Source organism: Phocoena sinus, chromosome 1, assembly GCF_008692025.1.
Source record: "Phocoena sinus isolate mPhoSin1 chromosome 1, mPhoSin1.pri, whole genome shotgun sequence".
Classification (NCBI taxonomy): Eukaryota; Metazoa; Chordata; class Mammalia; order Artiodactyla; family Phocoenidae; genus Phocoena; species Phocoena sinus.
The window spans coordinates 177,191,176-177,208,879 of record NC_045763.1 but is presented as its reverse complement, the minus strand read 5'-3'; the positions used below and the strand labels follow the sequence as shown (position 1 = coordinate 177,208,879).

The window sequence follows — 17,704 nt, the reverse complement described above, 5'->3', positions numbered from 1 at the left end:
AACTTTATAGTTTTGTCCCAGGGTAAACATTTTTAGGGTGGCAAAATCCTAAATTGTCTTAGGTGTTCTCACCATGCACATTGCTGCGGCTACTGTGCTAGCGTTGAGTACACTACCCAAAACTCTTTGGTTCATAGAAGCACTGACATCGATTGCCAGTAAGAAACGCTTTCCAGCTGGCTCAACTGTCTAAAGAGAAAACAAAACCAAACAATCATTAAAAGCAATCAAAGAAATGATAAGTATATTAAATTTCTAACGAATCATATTTACTTAATTTTCATTCAAAAGACTAAGATAAAAGGCCTGATATTTGATTTACCAATTGACAATTACAAATGCTTAGCTTTTACTAGAGGTAAAGCAAAGGAAATAAGACGGCCTATTTATTAATTTAAAGAAGTTATCATCTTCATTTTTTAAAAAATCTTTCCACATGAAGTAAACTGGGAATTTCTAGTAAGAAAGTTTTTTGTGGTAAAATACAAATAAAATTTACCATTCCTAAAAAAATTACTTCCTATCAAGACAGAAGAGATCTACTACTGATTAACAGAAAAGCAGAGGACAGAGGACCAAGTCACAGGGCTCCAGAGGAATGCAAAGTTTTTAATTTGGTACCTTAAAACTTATCAAAATGATCTTAGGATAACTGGTTGTTGTCCAAAGGTAGAGAGAAGTACTTTATTCATAAGCTTACAATGTTAATTATATATTCATTTTCACATGAACTAAAAAAAACAAATGAATAATCAAAAATGGTTAAACTACTAATATCATCTTTAAAATGTGGTATTAAATCCTAACTGGGCCTTTTGTTTTAAAATAAAAATCAAACCATTACCTTAAATGTTTTGTAAAAAGCGGCATCCAAAGCTTGCAAAATTTCTTCATCAGGGCGCCACTTCAGTTTTCCTCTGAGCCCATGACCTGTTTTGTAAGTTTCTAATGCAATTAAAACATGAAACGGATGTATACGAGCCTAGAAACACAACCAAGACAGAAAGCAAATGTCAAATTCAAGTGAAAAACAGTAACTATTTCTTTTAGATTTTTGTTATTATGGCTAATAAATCTATTCCATAAAGAAAAGAGAAAAATGAGGACATATTAATCTTAGATTTAAGTGTCAGTGCAACTTGGTCTCTGAATACCTAAAAAATGTGCCAACCGCATTTCCAAAATTTAGGAGCCAACTTTTTCAATTAGTAATAGTTAACAAAGGTAATGCTTACCTTTTTTAACAGTTTTTCATTACACAGCTTTTCACATACTAAAGACACTTCTGAGTTTCCTGGTTCAAGCACTGAATTAGCAGTCATCTTTCCAAGATTCCTTAGTAATGCTGTAAGAGGCATTTCTTGTAACAAAGCCTTCCATACCTATTGCAATAACACAGATAGAAATATAAGGAATTAAGGGTAAATGAATATGTATAACATAGCTGTATCAATTAATAACATAGACTAAGTATTTCTTTTGGGGTTCAGAGCACGTTCTAAATAAAAATTGGTGTGAACTGGTCAAAGGCTCATCAAATAAAATAACTTGCTCTTTACTAGGGTAAGAAACTGACGTATATTTTGTAAAGGAATTGCATATAAGAATTTTATTTATTTATTTTAATTAGTGAGGCAAATGAACCAGCACATTTTCTGGAGTGAAACTAATATTTATAAAATGCCAACTACATCTGGGCATTGTGTTACATGTTTTAAATAAACATTAATTTTAAGATATATTTAAATTACTTTTTTTTAGGAAATCCCCTGGCAGTCCAGTGGTTAGGACTCAGTACTTTCACTGCTGGGGCCCAGGTTCAATCCCTGGTTGGGGAGCTAAGACCCTGCCAACTGTGTGGTGGGGCAAAAAAAAAAAATTTTTTTGTAAGTATTAATTTTTTTAAGTATTATTTTTTAAAAGCATTACTCACAATTTATCCTTTTAATACACAGCGTAAGTTCCTCGTGTTTAATCACATGCTTTGACATATTATAATTTGCTTACCTCTTTAGACTTCAAGTGATTTGTTAGGAGATGCTCCCTAACCAGTCTGTGCTCTTCTATCAGATGAATGACTTCCAGTTCATCTTTTGTGTGCTTCACTTTCTCTACAGCCTCCAGATACTTTAATAATTTCTCAGTCTCCACAGAAAGTGCTTTTTCTTTATACATTTCATGGACCTCTTTCCAGCCCTTTGTAATATATTTGGTAACAATAGCAAGTCCTTTAACAAAATAAAGAATTAAAAAGGCATGTAGGATTATAAGGTAAAGAACAGGACATGTTATGGAGAACGCATTATGTGAAAGGCACACCTAGATACACGGGAGTTTAAACCGACATGCTACTTTCTATGATATGACAAACACATTTAAGCCAATGGAGTCTGCTAATTTTGCCTATTCCCTCATAACTGCTTCAACATGAGACTTTGGAGGAAAAGCTCCAATATCCTAAGTCATTTCGTTACGAAGCTTTTATTTATTTTTTTGAAGCACTAGCATTAGAACCTTTGGTACACAGTGCCTATTTCAGGTCCACAATCTCAGAACTCACAAAAGTACAGATCTACCTCAATTAATCTCATATTCACTTGCCCCTTTAGCTGCTAAATAAATATGCATTTATAAATTGTAGAGATAAGTGGAAGTAGACAGGTAGGTAGGTAATTTGTGATTTTTTTTTTAATAGCTGAGAAAGTATTACAGGCCAAATTTTTTAAAAAGGGAAAATAATGTGTTCATTTCTTCTACAATTCCTTTCAATAGCTGAAAGAGCTTTCAGTTGGGGGGCAGTGAGGAAACCTGGGTTCTAGTTTACATGTTGTCAATAAATGGCTCTGTGATCTTTCTAGGCCTTAGTTTCCACTTCTGTAAAAGGGGGGAAGGGGACAGACTGAATTATTAAATTCCAGGGTCTATGGGGGAATGGTAGGTAAAGTAAATAAATGAACGAGGCCACTGACAGAAGAGAGAGTGGTTAGCACTGTGGTGAACTAAAGAGAGAATGCCCTGACAAATGTTTTAGTGAAATATTGGCTCACTGCTGCCAAAAAACCGTGTTTTCAAAAGAAGGTACAATATGGATTTTTATGTGATGTTGCGAAAGAGTTCATTTTTTTCTAAAATATGGTGCAGGCCAAATAAAATACATCTCTAAGGCAGATTGAGCCTATGTGCTATTTCTGAACTCTAATTTAAATAACTTGATCAAAAGTTAGTACTAACATGCAGGAACTTCTAAATTATCGTGACTCTGGCTATCTTACAGATCTTAGTACAAAATATTACATTGCCTTAAATGAGTTAATGTTTCATGTGAGCATGTTTTCTATTCTTTCCAACTAAAATAAAACTTTCGGGGCTTCCCTGGTGGCGCAGTGGTTACAAATCTGCCTGCCAACACAGGGGACATGGGTTTGAGCCCTGGTCCGGGAAGATCCCACATGCCGCGGAGCAACTAAGCCCATGTGCCACAACTACTGAGGCTGTGCTTTCTAAAACCTGAGTGCCTAGGGCCCGTGCTCCGCAACAGGAGAAGCCACCACAATGAGAAGCCCGTACACTGCAATGGAGAAGCCCCCGCTCACCACAACTAAAGAAAGCCCGTGCGCAGCAACGAAGACCCAACACAGCCAAAAATAAATTAATTTATTTAAAAGAAAAAACTTTCAGAAAGTCTGTCTTATTATTATTTTTATCTTCCTCAAGTCCTAGAATTGAGTTGGCCACACAGTAGGTACACAATAAACACGTGATTAGTTGAATCACACTTTGAATTGTTTTATCTGTTTAAATACACATTTCAGTCACTTACTTGGTAACTTAAGAGTTTGTTTCCAAACACTAGGCTCTGAAAAGCCTAAAGATCTTCTACACCTAAACATATTGCTATTATTACAAGGTTTCAAGTATGAGTTCTGCCCTCAAAAATCTAGAATTGAAGAATCCTATGTGTGGGACTAAGTTTAGGGAATATCTACTAATTTCTCAATTTATAGACCAAGAATTCAAAACTAGAATAACTATTTGCACAAATTCAGAAACTAATTTTTCCAATTTGAACTAGCACTTAGGCCCACACCACCACATAGTGTCTCAATAGACAAATAAAGCTGGATGCCTACAGCCTCCTCAAACTGGAGCAAAAATTTAAAGAAATTTTTAAAGTTAAAAAAATTAAGCCATGAATATGTTAGGGAAAAAAACACAGGTAAGTATTTTTATGACTTTAGGTTGGAAATAGCCTTTCTAAACCTAACATAAAATAAAAACGTACTAACAAAGGCAGATAAGTTTGATTACATGAAAATTCCAAACTTCACTGTGCCAGAAACCCCCTACATCAAAAAACAAAAAGACAAAGAAAAAAAAAATGGGGGAAAAGTCCATACAATGCATATAATAATAAATTATTAATTCCTATACTTGGTATTCCAACTTCTGAGAACAGTGCCCATCTACAGTAGGTGCTCAATAAATATTTGTTGAATGAATGTTGACTATAATTATTGCTATTTTTATAATATTAAAAATGGCAACTTGGTAGATAAAAAAAGATACAATATAATCCATGAAAAATATAAATAATCAATAAGCACATGAAAAGTTGAGCTTTTGCCCAAATACATAAATTCAAATAACAAGATAAAATTTTTTACCTATCATTGGCAAAGATTAAAAAACACTAGTAAAGAGTCAGTGTTCAAACGTGTGGAAAGGGGCCCTTTCACACACGTTGTGGATTTAAGCATTACAGAAATTATAGAAACATTTATATTAACCAAGTTTTTTCACTGTAGTTTTTTTTTTTTTTTTTTTTTTTTTTTTTGGGGTACGCGGGCCTCTCACTGTTGTGGCCTCTCCCGTTGTGGAGCAACAGGCTCCGGACGCGCAGGCTCAGTGGCCATGGCTCACGGGCCCAGCCGCTCTGCGGCATGTGGGATCTTCCCGGACCGGGGCACGAACCCGTGTCCCCTGCATCGGCAGGCGGACCTCAACCACTGCACCACCAGGGAAGCCCCACTGTAGTATTTTTTTAATAGTACAAAAAAACCAGAAGCTACTTAACTGTTATCAGTAAGAGACTAGCTACATAAATTATATTCATATAATGGCACACATGCAATTATTTCTACTGACCTGAAAAAAATCAATATACTTTTAACTGAAATAAAGAAGGTATATAAAATTAAAAAAAAAAAACATATTTAGGAAAAATCGGGAGTAATATACAACCTATGTATAGTGATTTCTTTTGAAGGGCAGGACTACTTTCTGCATTATATTTTTTTGTATTATCCAGCTACTTTAAAACAAGCATGTAGGGAATTCCCTGGCAGTCCTGTGGTAGGATTCGTGCTTTCACTGCCGAGGGTGCAGGTTCAATCCCAGGTCAGGGAACTAAGATGCCACAAGCTGCGTGTGGAATGAATGAATGAATGAATGAATGAATAAGTAAATAAAACAAGCATGCAATGTCTAATAAAAAATCAAAATAGAAATGTGTTTATATACATAAATGTTTGCAGTAATTTACTGCTTAAACTTCATTTGAAAAAGTCCATTTGTAATTTAAAAAAACAAGGGATAAATTAAGAATTACTGAGGAGATACTATGTATGAAGGTATCATTACACAAGCTATGTGGGAGGGAGGGGAGAGAACCGACACTGCCCTTTACTCCGTGCCAGGAACTGTGGAAGTATTGTAATACACACTATCACATTTAGTCACAATAATTTTAAGAGTTATTCCTTTTCTACCTTTTTTAATAGATGAAGATACAGAAACTCGGAAAGGTTAAGTTACTTGGTGTAAGGACACAAAGTAATAGGTAGAACTGAAATTTGAACCCATCTGAGGGGCTGTCTTTTCAAGTTTCACTTCTGCTGTAAAAAAAAAAAAAGTCAAATTTGGACATGTTCATTTTGTTAAAGTTCACACTTAAAATTATTCCCGTGCAAAAGTTTTTCTTATTTCCCTTCTAAGAAGGACTAAAGAGTCATTGTAGACCCAACTAACTTTTCAAAAGTCTCTTCCCATAGACACAGAAAAACTGCCCCAAGTCACCATGACCCCTGGCTGACCGCGTGGAGACAACTACCACCCTGACTTGTTAAGTTCAGCACTACTTTGGGTGGCCTTTAGGTTCCACGGAACATATGTCCTAGGAAGACAGGGAGGGAGAAAAGGGGCTAAAGCAGTACAGCCTGGCTATCTGCCATCTATTGGCTAGGAGCCGTTTTGATTCCTACAACTTTAATCATATCTATGCTGCTTTCATAGTCCATAATCAAGGGGGTGAGCATTCTAGTTAGCATGGTGACATTTTAAGATTTAGAATATCAAGCTGCAAATCTGTCATTTGATTCTTGATCATTAATGTCTAGGTGTTTAATTCCAGGTTGGCATTAAACATACATGAATTAATCAATGTGTTCTGAGAATTAAAGGCTATTTCTAGAAAATATTACACAACTGTCTTACGTCAAATACAAATTTGCTATTTGTTGGATATTGGCACCTCACCCCCCGCATGAAGATCTTACGCTTACCTTCACTGGAAGGTTTAAGATGCGACAATCTTAACAGATCTTTGTGAGACCAGCCATTTCTTTGTTTATATTTTGTGACAGCCAGGGCAAGGGCCATGCCACCTTTTTCATTGTACCAGTCCGCTACGGCCTTCCGAAGGGCGCGACCCCACATGCCACATTTCATGCTTTCCTTTAGATCTTTCTTAAATTGTATAAAAGTAAAGAGATGTGTAGGAATGCGACAAACTTCAGAAACAGCTTTGAAAGCGGCTTGTTTTGTGCTTATGTCAGAACACTGGGAACAAATGGCGAGGGCAAAGAGCATAGGCTCCTGCTTTGCAGTTCTGCCTTCTTGACTAAATGACTTTATTTCCTGTATCACTTCACATCCTCTGCCATCTTCAATCAATCTAGTTAAAGCTTCAGCATTCTCAAGGCCCAACTTCTGTTCTTTGATAGAGTAAGTCCCACCTTCAGAACCAAAACACAAGAACCGCTGCAGCCGATTCATATCAGTGACTTGCCACACATATCCGTCTTCAGAATTGGCTATCTGCTTCTCATTCAGCGGCTGCATTTGGTTTACCAATTCCTCCATTTTTTTGTCGTCTAGGAAACTGTCAAAAAGCAAAATGTTATTTTAGCTAGAAACAAGAAAATTCTAAAAAGGAAAATTATTTATTAATCTATGCTTATTGAAATCTGCCATGAAATCTTTTAATTTAAAAATATTTCTTAAGCTCAGTAACTGGTGGTATAACGATCAGAAGCAAAAGCTAAGAAGTCGCATTTTTGAGGTATAGCTTGTTGCTTCAGAGACTGAGCAGGCAGTTCAGCATGGAGTCTACAGGACCAGATGGAGGAGAATACAAGGAGCGGCAATAGCCACTGACATAGAGGGGGGGGGCGGGCGGGGCGGGGGCTGACACTCCCTTTACTTCCTGAATAACAGTGTAGACATTTTTGATTGTGTATCCAACATCTGTTCCTCCCTTCCCCCTTGTCTTATCCTCTTTCTGGTAGGAATGCCCTTCAGGGGACATTTCCCAGCCCCAAGGGATGAATCTTGATTGCTCTAAGCCAGTGTTCTCAAACTCTGCGTGCATCAAAATTACTTGAAGTGCTAGTTAAAACACAAGATGATGGGTTCCACCCTCCCCCACACCCGCCCCCAGCCCACCCCGAAGTTTCTTTCATAGTTCAGTATGTCTGGTTGAGGCCTAAGCATTCATACTTATCACAAGTCCCCAGGTGATGCTCTCATTCCTCTTGCCATGTGACTGGTACAGGTATTGGGCAAGTATCACAGCTCCCACCAGTGAGACATAATAAGTCTGCTGGTTATACTTATGAGGTTTTCTTCCTTCTTAAAAAGGAACAGTCCCCTTTCTGCCTTGACGTACTCCTCGGCACGTGATGCCTGAAGTGGTGTCAACTATCTTGAGCCATGGGGGGTGCCACTTTAAGAAGACAAACTAATTTATAAGGATGGAAGCACCAGAAAGAAAAAAAAAAAAAAAAGAAGGAATCTGGGTCATTGATATCAAGTTACTTGTAACTGCCCTACTTAGAAATGTCCTAATATATCATAAGTATATCCTTATTGTTTAAGCCATAGATAAGTTTTGTTACCTGTAGCTGAGAGCATGTTAACTGATTAACATCCTGTATCAACCGTGCTCATTTATAGTTTACTTCATCTGTGACTACCCACATTTTCCTCCTTGCATTATCTCTGAAGCTACTAGAACCAGCTGTCTGGCAGCAATATCCCTTTTTCTCCTCCAAAGGGAGTAACCACAATCATCCACTACTTTATCGGTCCACCGCTTCTCTCACTATAGGACAGCTGTTTATCTTCAGGTTTCCTGCCTGGGCCACTACAGTGCACTGGGCTTCTCCCCATGGCAAACAACCAACAAAAAATCCTCAACCAGCATTTACTGCATACTGTGTGTGAGGCGTGAAGGAGATTTCTGTTCCATTAAAAAGATTTTTAAAACTTCTTTTCCTGCCCTCAGGTAAATCACAGTCTATTCGATGAGATAGAAATTTATACATAATACAAAGCAAACTGTAATCAAGTGCTTTAACAGAAAAGTGAATGAGCAGAGGAAGATAAAATAATGCTGTCTCAATAATCCAGGAAGACTGAAAAACTGGCATATAAAGTTTGGGGAGCACATTCCAGGAAGGGGTATATGAAATCTTGCTCTGTGTCTTTAAATTTTAGAAAAGGAACTAAATATACTGCGAAGAAATGTTGACAGGTAAGGTAGTAGCTTGAAGAGGAACACAGGTAAAAGATATTTTGTTCTGAAGATGATACAAGCTTGAGCATGTTTATATACTGTGGGGAAGGCTAAAGACAGAATCCTGGTGAGTATTAACAATTAAAAAATAGCTAAGGAGAAAAGGGCCCTTTAAAGAAGAAACGGAAGGAGGGGCACATAGACTTAAAATCAGGAGACAGTGGTATCGTAGACCACAAGGAAGAGAATTTCACGGAGTGAATGGCTGGTAATGTCAAATGCTCAGCAATCAAGTAAGGCTGAAGTTGGCAACAGGAATGCCGAGGAAAGGCAATCGCAGTCGGGCGCTGCAAGAAACAGCTTGATTCTAGTGAGGTCAGGAGGGCATGCAGCGATGAAGAGACTTCACAGGTAGACTACTCTTGCACGGAAGCAACGTTCTAAAGGGAAGGTAAGAGAGAAGGCAGGAGCTAGAGGAAAAATCTTTTTACCTTTTCAGATGAGAGGACACTGAGGTTGAGGTTCAAACTTCAATTTGGAGAGGTGAAGACAGCAGAGAAAGGGCGTAAGTGAGGGAATGAGATCCCTGAAAGAAGCTTCAGAGCATCCAGGCTGAGACTAGCCCTTGACAGCAGAAGAGGTATCTCCTCCACTAAGGGTGAAGGTTATGGGTAATGATCCTTTTGAGGGAGTCAATGCGGGGAAATTGGGTGAGTTAGGGAGCAATGACAGACTGGGTCTCAGAGCGGGGAACACACAATGGTGCAGAGATAAGTGCTGGGAAGAAAGCCTCACGTTGTGAATGTGACTAAGGGGGACAGTGATTTGCATTGTGCCGGAAACAGCAGTATCAATATTCCAAATAAAGTGCTGACATAAAGTAGTTTATGTCAGCGCAGGCCTAGGCTTCAGGTGGTGTCAGAGACGAAATGATCATATTACATTAGTCATTATGGACTGATTTATAGTGACTGAGTACAGCACAGGCTGAAACTCCTGGTGCAGTGGATGTTGCTTTTTCTATGTATTTGTACCCCCTTTTCAATATGGCATTTACCTCTGCCTTTCAATCCAAAAAGGCTAAGAGCCTTCTCAAAGATTGATAACATTAATTGCTAATTCCAGTAGAAATTTTTTGACATTGCTGGCCTCTCCTTTAGATTTAACAAAACACACTCTTTCTGGTGTTACTTCAACCTGGCTATTCCTGCTTATCGGTCATATTTGTTAAATGAATAATTTGTAACCTTTAAAAATTGTATTAAAAAAAAAAAGAAGAATATCTGATTTTTGTCCATGGTTCTCACAGGGCTTCACATACCATTTTGGGTTTATATCCGAAAAAAACAAAAACACTAACTCGAAAACATACATGCACCCAATGTTCATAGCAGCGTTACTTACAATTGCCAAGGTATGGAAGCAACCTTAGTGTCCATCAACAGATGAATGAATAAATAAGATGTGGTATATGCATACACAATGGAATACTACTCAGCTATAAAAAAGAACGAAATTTTGCCATTTGCAGCAACATGGATGGACTTGGAGGGCATTATGCTAAGTGAAATAAGTCAGACAGAGAAAGACAAATACTGTATGGTATCACATGCAGACTCTAAAAAATACAACAAACTGGTGAATAAAACAAAAAAGAAACGGACTCACAGATACAGAGAACAAACTAGTGGTTACAGTGGGGAGAAGGAAGAGGGAAGGGGAAATATAGGGGTAGAGGCTTAAAAAAAAGGGTTATTATGGGACTATATGAAATCGTATGTGTGAAACTTCTGAAAACTGTAAAGCACTATAGAATTTAAAGAATCTTTTATTCAATTTAAAAAGAGTTAATAAAAAAAAACCTTGAAATATCCTGATTGATGGGAGTATTTTTGTTATGCTAATGAGGTGATTCATCCTGGGTCTTTGGATTGCTTCCAGTTGGGGGTCACCATAAAGACCAATCATCTGATTAGAAGGTTGGAACTTTAGGCCAGATCAACCTCCCAAGAGGGAAGGAAGGCAGGTGACTCAACCACAGGGTCAATGAATTAATCAATCATGCCTAGTCATGAAACCCCACATACAAACTCTGGACAACAAAGTACAGCGGAGGGACTTCCCTGGTGGTCCAGTGGTAAAGAATCCACCTTGCAATGTAAGGGACATGGGTTTGATCCCTGGTCAGGGAACTAAGCTCCCTTATGCCGCGGGGCAACTAAGCCTGTGCGCCACAACTACTGAGCCCGAGTGCCGCAAACTACAGAGCCCACTGGCTCTGGAACTTGCACGCCACAAGTAGAGAGAGAAAACCCGCATGCCACAACTAGAGAGGTCTGAGTGCCACAATGAAGAGCCCACGCGCCCCAACGAAAGATCCCGCGTGCCTCAAGGAGGATCCCACACGCTGCAACTAAGACCCGATGCAGCCAAAAATAAATAAAATAAAATAAATAAATAATAAATAAATCTTAAAAAAAAAAAAGTTCAGGAGAGACTCCCAGTTGGTGAACACTGATGTGCTGGGGCTGTGATGTGCCAGGATTCTACAAACAGAAGGAATCCCTCTCCTGCCTCCAGATTTTGGCCTGAGCGGGTCTTCCATTTGGCTGTGCCTGAGTTGCATCCTTTATAATAAAACTGTAATCAAAGGATGGTGCTTTTAGGGAGTTGAGTCACTCTAGTGAATTACTGACGCTGAGCGCATTGTGGGAAGCCTAGCTGGGTGGACTGGGACCTTATTTGAAGCTGTTGTCTGAAGTAAGGGCAATCTGTTTGGGATCCTGCCCTTTCACTTGGGAGATCTGATGCTAACTCTGGAACTGAACTGAGTTGATCTCAAAATACAGACACCAAAGCTCTAAGTGACAAAAGAAAAAAACCGATAGACTGGACTTCATCAGAATTTAAAACTGTGTTTCAAAAGACACCACAAAGCAAGCAAAAAAGACATCCCATGGAATGGGAGAAAATAGTTGCAAATCATACATATGATAAGGAATTTGTGTCTATAATATATAAAGAACTCATAACTAAATAATAAAATGATAAATAACCCAATTAAAAAATAGGCAAAGAACCTATATAGGTATGCCTTCAAAGAAGGTATACAAATGGCCAACAAACACAAAAATGGATGCTGAATATCATTGGTCATCAGGGAAATGCAAATCAAAACTGCAATGAGCTACCACTTCACACCTACTAGAATGGCAATAATCAAAATGACAATAATAAGTGTTAGCGAGGATTTGGAGAAATTAGAACCTTCATATACTGCTAGTGGAATGTAAAATGTTGCATCATATGATATCTCTATATTTAATCTTTTGAGGACCTGCTAGATTGTTCTCCAAAGTGGTAAAGGGTTTCTTTAGGGGTGATGAAAATGTTCTGAAATTAGATAGTGGTGACGGTTACACAACTCTGTGAATATACTAAAACCCACTGAATGTGATGTGTGAATTCTATCTCAAAAATCTGTTATTAAAAAAAATTAAAAATTGGCTAGGTGAAATATATTTGGAAAGTTATTTAAATAGATAAGCATTTAAGTGATATTTAACCCTACATTTTTTATATTTGTCTTTAGAAAGAAATTTGAGATACACAGACATACATATACAGGACCTTAATTTCTTCCTTCCCCAAATGTTATCATCACCCTTCTCAAAGCTTAAGATCCAGTGTCAGTGGTTTAGAAGGCAGCTGGGCAGTGAGTGAGGTCAAAGCCTGGTCATCAATTAATCCACTCCTGAATAATCAAGTGTTGTAAATCCAGATTAACAAACAAACAAACAAAAGATAGTTACTTCTTCTTTCAGTTGGCCTGACCTGTTCGGTGCTCTTAAAGCAACACCCCTCCAAGGAAATGTAATACAGCTAAAGTTGTATTAAACGTCTATAAATCAAAATTTTGAGAGGAAATCAAACAGATCACAATATCATTAAAAACACGGCCACACTCTGAAATTGGTTGTGGATATTTTATACATTGCCCACTTCTCTTTTCCCTAATTTTGAATGCAAAACCAGTGAATGGCAGTAATACACAGTATGCAATAGCACTAGTTCTTCTTCTTATTCGCTGGAACTAGAACATCTATAGTAACGTTTAACAGTGCTAATAATATATTACTTCTAAGGATTCCTACATTCTTCTTGAATGTTCACATCTAAATATCTTTCCCAAGTCTCTTGATTATTTGTCACTTGAAAAGGCTCCCTTTCATCCCAAGAGGTCAAACAAGTTTGCAGCTTATTCCTTTTTAAATGGAGTCAAAGCTGACTTACATCTATGAGAGCAAGACAGTTTGAAAGAAACAATACTGTAAACACGGGGGTCACAAATTCATATAGCTGTATCACTCAGACTGGTAAACGGACATGAGTGAATCAAGTCAAGGGTGATGCAATAAAAAGTGGTGAAGGGGCTTCCCTGGTGGCGCAGTGGTTGAGAGTCCGCCTGCCGATGCAGGGGACACGGGTTCGTGCCCCGGCCCGGGAGGATCCCACACGCCTCGGAGCGGCTGGGCCCGTGAGCCATGGCCGCTGAGCCTGCGCATCTGGAGCCTGTGCTCTGCAACAGGAGAGGCCACAACAGTGAGAGGCCCGCGTACCGCAAAAAAAAAAAAAAAAAAAAAAAAAAAAAAAAGTGGTTAGGAGCTGGAGCAGACATGACAGCATGACATCCTGAAGGAATACACCTTTTAGCCAACTGGCCGTCATGTAGTTTGGGCCTCATATTGCCAGATCTTCTCATTTTTCTCAAAAACTCAGAAATCTGGATTTTTAGGTGACCTCTTAGGATTAAATGTTAACAACATAAAGAAATTTGACACCCCCCCATTCTGATTACTTATAGGTTGTTTTAAGGGCTAAACTTTCAGTTTGGTCTTTCTACAATAGGCACCATGTTCAGTTGGGTATCAGATGTTACTTTTGATGTATTCAATAGTTACTTAGCACCAAAAACACTTTCAAGTTCACAGCAATATTGCAGATTAAGAAAATACGGCAGGGCTTCCCTGGTGGCGCAGTGGTTGAGAGTCCGCCTGCCGATGCAGGGGACACGGGTTCGTGCCCCGGTCTGGGAGGATCCCACATGCCGCGGAGCGGCTGGGCCCGTGAGCCATGGCCGCTGAGCCTGCGCGTCCGGAGCCTGTCCTCCGCAACGGGAGAGGCCACAACAGTGAGAGGCCCGCGTAACGCATAAAAAAAAAATAAAATAAAATAAAATAAAATAAAATACGGCAAATTCCTGCAAACAGCTTTGGGCTCTGATGACACTCATTCTAGGCATGGTTCATAAGGAAATAAGGCTAGACTCCTGTGCCACACAGACTTTCCCATTTAAGTATATTTAACAGAACAGATACCTCTCCCGCCCCCCACCAGCTTGAAGACACAGTCTCCCAGGGGCAAACTTCAAGAAAGTTTCCAAAAAAATATATTTTTTTAATCTAACCCCTGACATACATTTTGTCTTCTACTCCATAATATAACCACGGCTGTTTTCATATAAAAGTTGTGCCGCTGTTTCTCTCAGTAAAATGTATCATGTTTATTTCGTAGCTTCACATAATCCTGCAGGACAAGGTTCCCTTATTGCAGGGCACAGGTCCTCCTGCTTGAGAAGCAAAGAATCCGAGTTTTACCAAGTAAAGCTTTTTTTTTTTCTGGAAGCCAAGGGCCCTTCTTGGAAGTCAGAGCTTTAAGGAGTGATGCATAAACACTACTACTCTGAAAGATTTTAGTTTTAACATTACTATTGTGCAAGGGCCTGGTGAATGAGGTTTCGTGATTTAGTGAAGACAGCCATTTTTGGTCTAACGCATCTTTTAGTCTTAAGATCATTACAAATATTTTCAGATGAACACACTGCCTTTTTCAACCTCATGTGCCTTGGAGGCATCGCGCGCCTTTACACTTGTCTATCAGCCCCACCGACGACAGGACGGATCGTCTCCTGTCCCTCGTCATTCCCTCCAGGACAAATTTCGTCCTCGGTCTTCTCACAAAGATCCTTCTTCCCGAAGGCCAGAGGCCGGGCAACGCCTCTCGGCGCAGCAGCGGCGGGAGGAGAAAAAGGAGGAGGAGAAGGAGGGGGAGGAGGAAAGCGGGCCCCTGGGACGCCGGCCTGCGGGAAGCTCCGCAAGTACAAGCGGGAACGATCCCCGCTTCGGGAAGGGCCCGGCTCAGCAGAGGTGTAGGTCTAACCACCCAGGACGGCAGAGCACAGAGGCGGGGAGGGAGACTGGTCGGCGCAGCGTCTGCTCCGGCCTCGGCCGCGGGGATGCGGGGTGAGGGCCACGGAGGACCGGCCGGACCCAGGCGCCGCTCAGACCGCACAAAGGGCCCCGGCCAGCCGGCCGCTCGCGGTGTCCTCACCTGTGCCCGGCGGCCGATCCTCCGAAGCCGCCGCGCCACCGGGAGAAGCGCTGCGCCACGCCGCCGAAAAACGACGCGCGTCAGCCTGAGGGGTGGCGCCTGCTGCGACTCCGCCGCCCGGGTCTCCCGGTTCGGTTCCCGGGAACGAGCCCCGCCCCCCTGGGCGTGCCCCGCCCCCGCCCCAGACTGGCGAGAGTCCCGGATGTTCCCTCCTCCGGCACCCCAAATCCCGACCTTTCTCGGCGGCCCTGGCCCCTCGGAATCGGCTCCGGGTCCTGCGCGGCCCAGAAAGAGTTTCGCCGTCTCTTGGGTGGTTAGAGCGTCCTCCCGCGCTCTGTCGCGCTGCAGGTGACGGCGCCCGGAGGCTGTCGGGAAGTAGGCGGGGTGACGTGAGGTTGACGAGCCAACGGCGGGTTTGCAGAGCTCAGTGGCCGGAGGCGGCTGGATTTGGGGGGTGCCAGAGCCGGAGGTGGAGCGGGGCGGCGTGTGGCCGGGGCCATGACGGGAAATGCTGGGGAGTGGTGCCTCATGGAAAGCGACCCCGGGGTCTTCACCGAGCTCATTAAAGGATTCGGTGAGAGCCAAGGGGACGGTCCTGGGCCGGGGGTCACGGGAGGAGGCCTGATCTGGGCACGGAGTGCTTCCCTGGGGCCGCCGCCGCCCAGCTTCTGAAGGGAGGCAACTCTCTAACCGTGGAGTCGGGGAGGGGGAAAGGCAGGGCTCCGGTCCCTCCTTGGTCCCGGCCAGTCGCGTTTCCGTGGTGATCTGAGAGCCACACCGCGAGGGCAGGAGCGTGTCCCCGGAACTCGGCGCTCCAGTACTAGCTTCACTGACCTGAGCCCCAGTTCCCACCACCCCCACTTTACGTACCGATTCTTCCCTTTGCACCACGGGGCGCCCCCGTTCCGGGCAGGGGTGCCCAGGTACGTGTCTCAGGGCATCGGTGCTACAGGAAAAGTCGGATGCGCCTTGTCGAGGGTGGGGTGTCCAAGGCCCAAGCCGCCCCGGAACCTGACATTCGAGTTATTCGGAGCAGAACCCCTCGAGTGTGTGCCCAGCCCTGCGAACGTCCGCACAGGCTGGCCGCGTGGGACGCACGGACCACCTCGCTCGTTCTGCTCGTTTTGTGGCCTCCGGGGAAGTGTGCTTTCTCCACCTAGTGCTCCAGAGGCCACATGCTTACCTCGTAATTTCTTTCTGACTCTGTTCCTTATCTCTGGTCCTAAGTACCCAACATATTTGACTTTGTAGCCTTCCCTGTCCCTGCAGCTCTTCTTTGGCTGTAAGTTTATTTTTATCTGTTATTTCTCAAGTATTAATTTTAGCTCTTACGTTAAAACTTGTACTTGAGGTGGAAATTCAACATTGATATAGATAACTGTTTGTTGTATGTAGCTGACTGTTTGGGTATCTTGTATTGGGCATATATTGTTTACCTGCTATGTCTGACACATTGGTAGGGTTTGGATATTTTTAATGTGAATAAAGCATGACTGCTGTTCTAAAGAACTGACAAGCAAATTATAATATGGCGTATTAATTGCTACATTAGAGTAGGTACACACAGGTCGTGGAAGAGCACAGGCAGAAGGAAAGGCATAAACAGTAGTGGTGGTAAAGTATATGACTTAGGGAACAGCTGGGAAAGTGACTAAAACATAATGTAACAGACTTCAGGAGTATTTCAATCCGAAGCTGAAAAGAAACTGAGGCCAGATTGTGTGCCATGTTGTGTAGTATGGATTGCCCTGTAGTCCCTGGGGACTTAACTGTCAAAGATATTTCAAGGCTGAAATGATATTTTTATAATTTAAAAAGATTTACTACTGGTAGTGTGCAGGGTAGATTGGCGTGAAGTAAGAGAAGCTAAAAGCCTCTTAAAATGGTCAGAATTTGAGATGATTGGTTCCGCACATAAAGTAGTGATTTGGAGAGGAGGAGGTCGATTCAATAATTTTTGCTATATTTAAATCCACAGGACTGTTAACTACTGGGATGTAGGGAAAAAGAGGTGACAATGACTCTAGTTTCTAGCTTGGGAGACTGGTGAAGTACAAGAGAAGAGTAGGCTTGATGGACAAGAAAGTGGGTTCAGCTTTGGACATACACTGAGTTTGAGATGTCTGCAGGTTTTAAGCCATAAACTTTACCTTCAAAACCTTAACCATTATGACATCTTAGAGTTAACCTTAAGAAATGTTGTATCAGGCAAATTTGTTTATTTTAAAATTAGTCCATTCTGTTAACAGCTTTTGCTCCAATTTCGTACGTGCAGAAAACTTGGAATTGAAAATGATTTAAATAAAAGCATGCATAAGAGACTGCCATGGAACTGCACCTTCTGTACCTGCACAAATGAAAACTGAAGCTATAGTTATTAGACTGGTTTAATTAGCAGAAGAAGAACTTTGCAAAAAGTTAAATGATGGTAGTTGTATATCACCATCAGATGCTTCAAAGAGACTGAGTTTATTCCAGTCATTTTCTTTTTTCCTCATTCAATTCATGGATTTAAAAAAC

The 17,704-nt window shown here is 41.2% G+C and overlaps 2 protein-coding genes across 11 annotated transcripts in view; one reads left to right on the top strand and one right to left on the bottom strand.

Annotated features, from left to right (window-relative positions):
- Positions 1 to 17,704, bottom strand: part of RO60 (Ro60, Y RNA binding protein) — a 27,228-nt gene extending 9,524 nt beyond the window's left edge. The window contains exons 1-7 of one of the 6 annotated variants that reach the window (XM_032621669.1): positions 15,419 to 15,549; positions 6,561 to 7,159; positions 5,769 to 5,894; positions 2,008 to 2,228; positions 1,236 to 1,382; positions 845 to 982; positions 73 to 189 (exon numbers count right to left, since the gene is read on the bottom strand). In XM_032621669.1, the coding sequence (XP_032477560.1) occupies positions 73 to 189; positions 845 to 982; positions 1,236 to 1,382; positions 2,008 to 2,175 (570 nt within the window). In that variant the 5' untranslated portion in view covers positions 2,176 to 2,228; positions 5,769 to 5,894; positions 6,561 to 7,159; positions 15,419 to 15,549. Of the gene's footprint in view, positions 1 to 72; positions 190 to 844; positions 983 to 1,235; positions 1,383 to 2,007; positions 2,229 to 5,768; positions 5,895 to 6,560; positions 7,160 to 15,184; positions 15,364 to 15,418; positions 15,552 to 16,054 lie in introns of those variants that run through there. The other 5 variants (XM_032621673.1, XM_032621653.1, XM_032621643.1 and 2 more) reach the window with 5 other exon arrangements.
- UCHL5 (ubiquitin C-terminal hydrolase L5) overlaps positions 15,376 to 17,704 on the top strand; it is a 47,768-nt gene continuing 45,439 nt past the window's right edge. Inside the window, exon 1 of one of the 5 annotated variants that reach the window (XM_032621688.1) lies at positions 15,376 to 15,758. In XM_032621688.1, coding sequence (XP_032477579.1) covers positions 15,683 to 15,758 — 76 coding nt within the window. In that variant the 5' untranslated portion in view covers positions 15,376 to 15,682. The remainder of the gene's footprint in view (positions 15,759 to 17,704) is intronic. The other 4 variants (XM_032621706.1, XM_032621700.1, XM_032621683.1 and 1 more) reach the window with 4 other exon arrangements.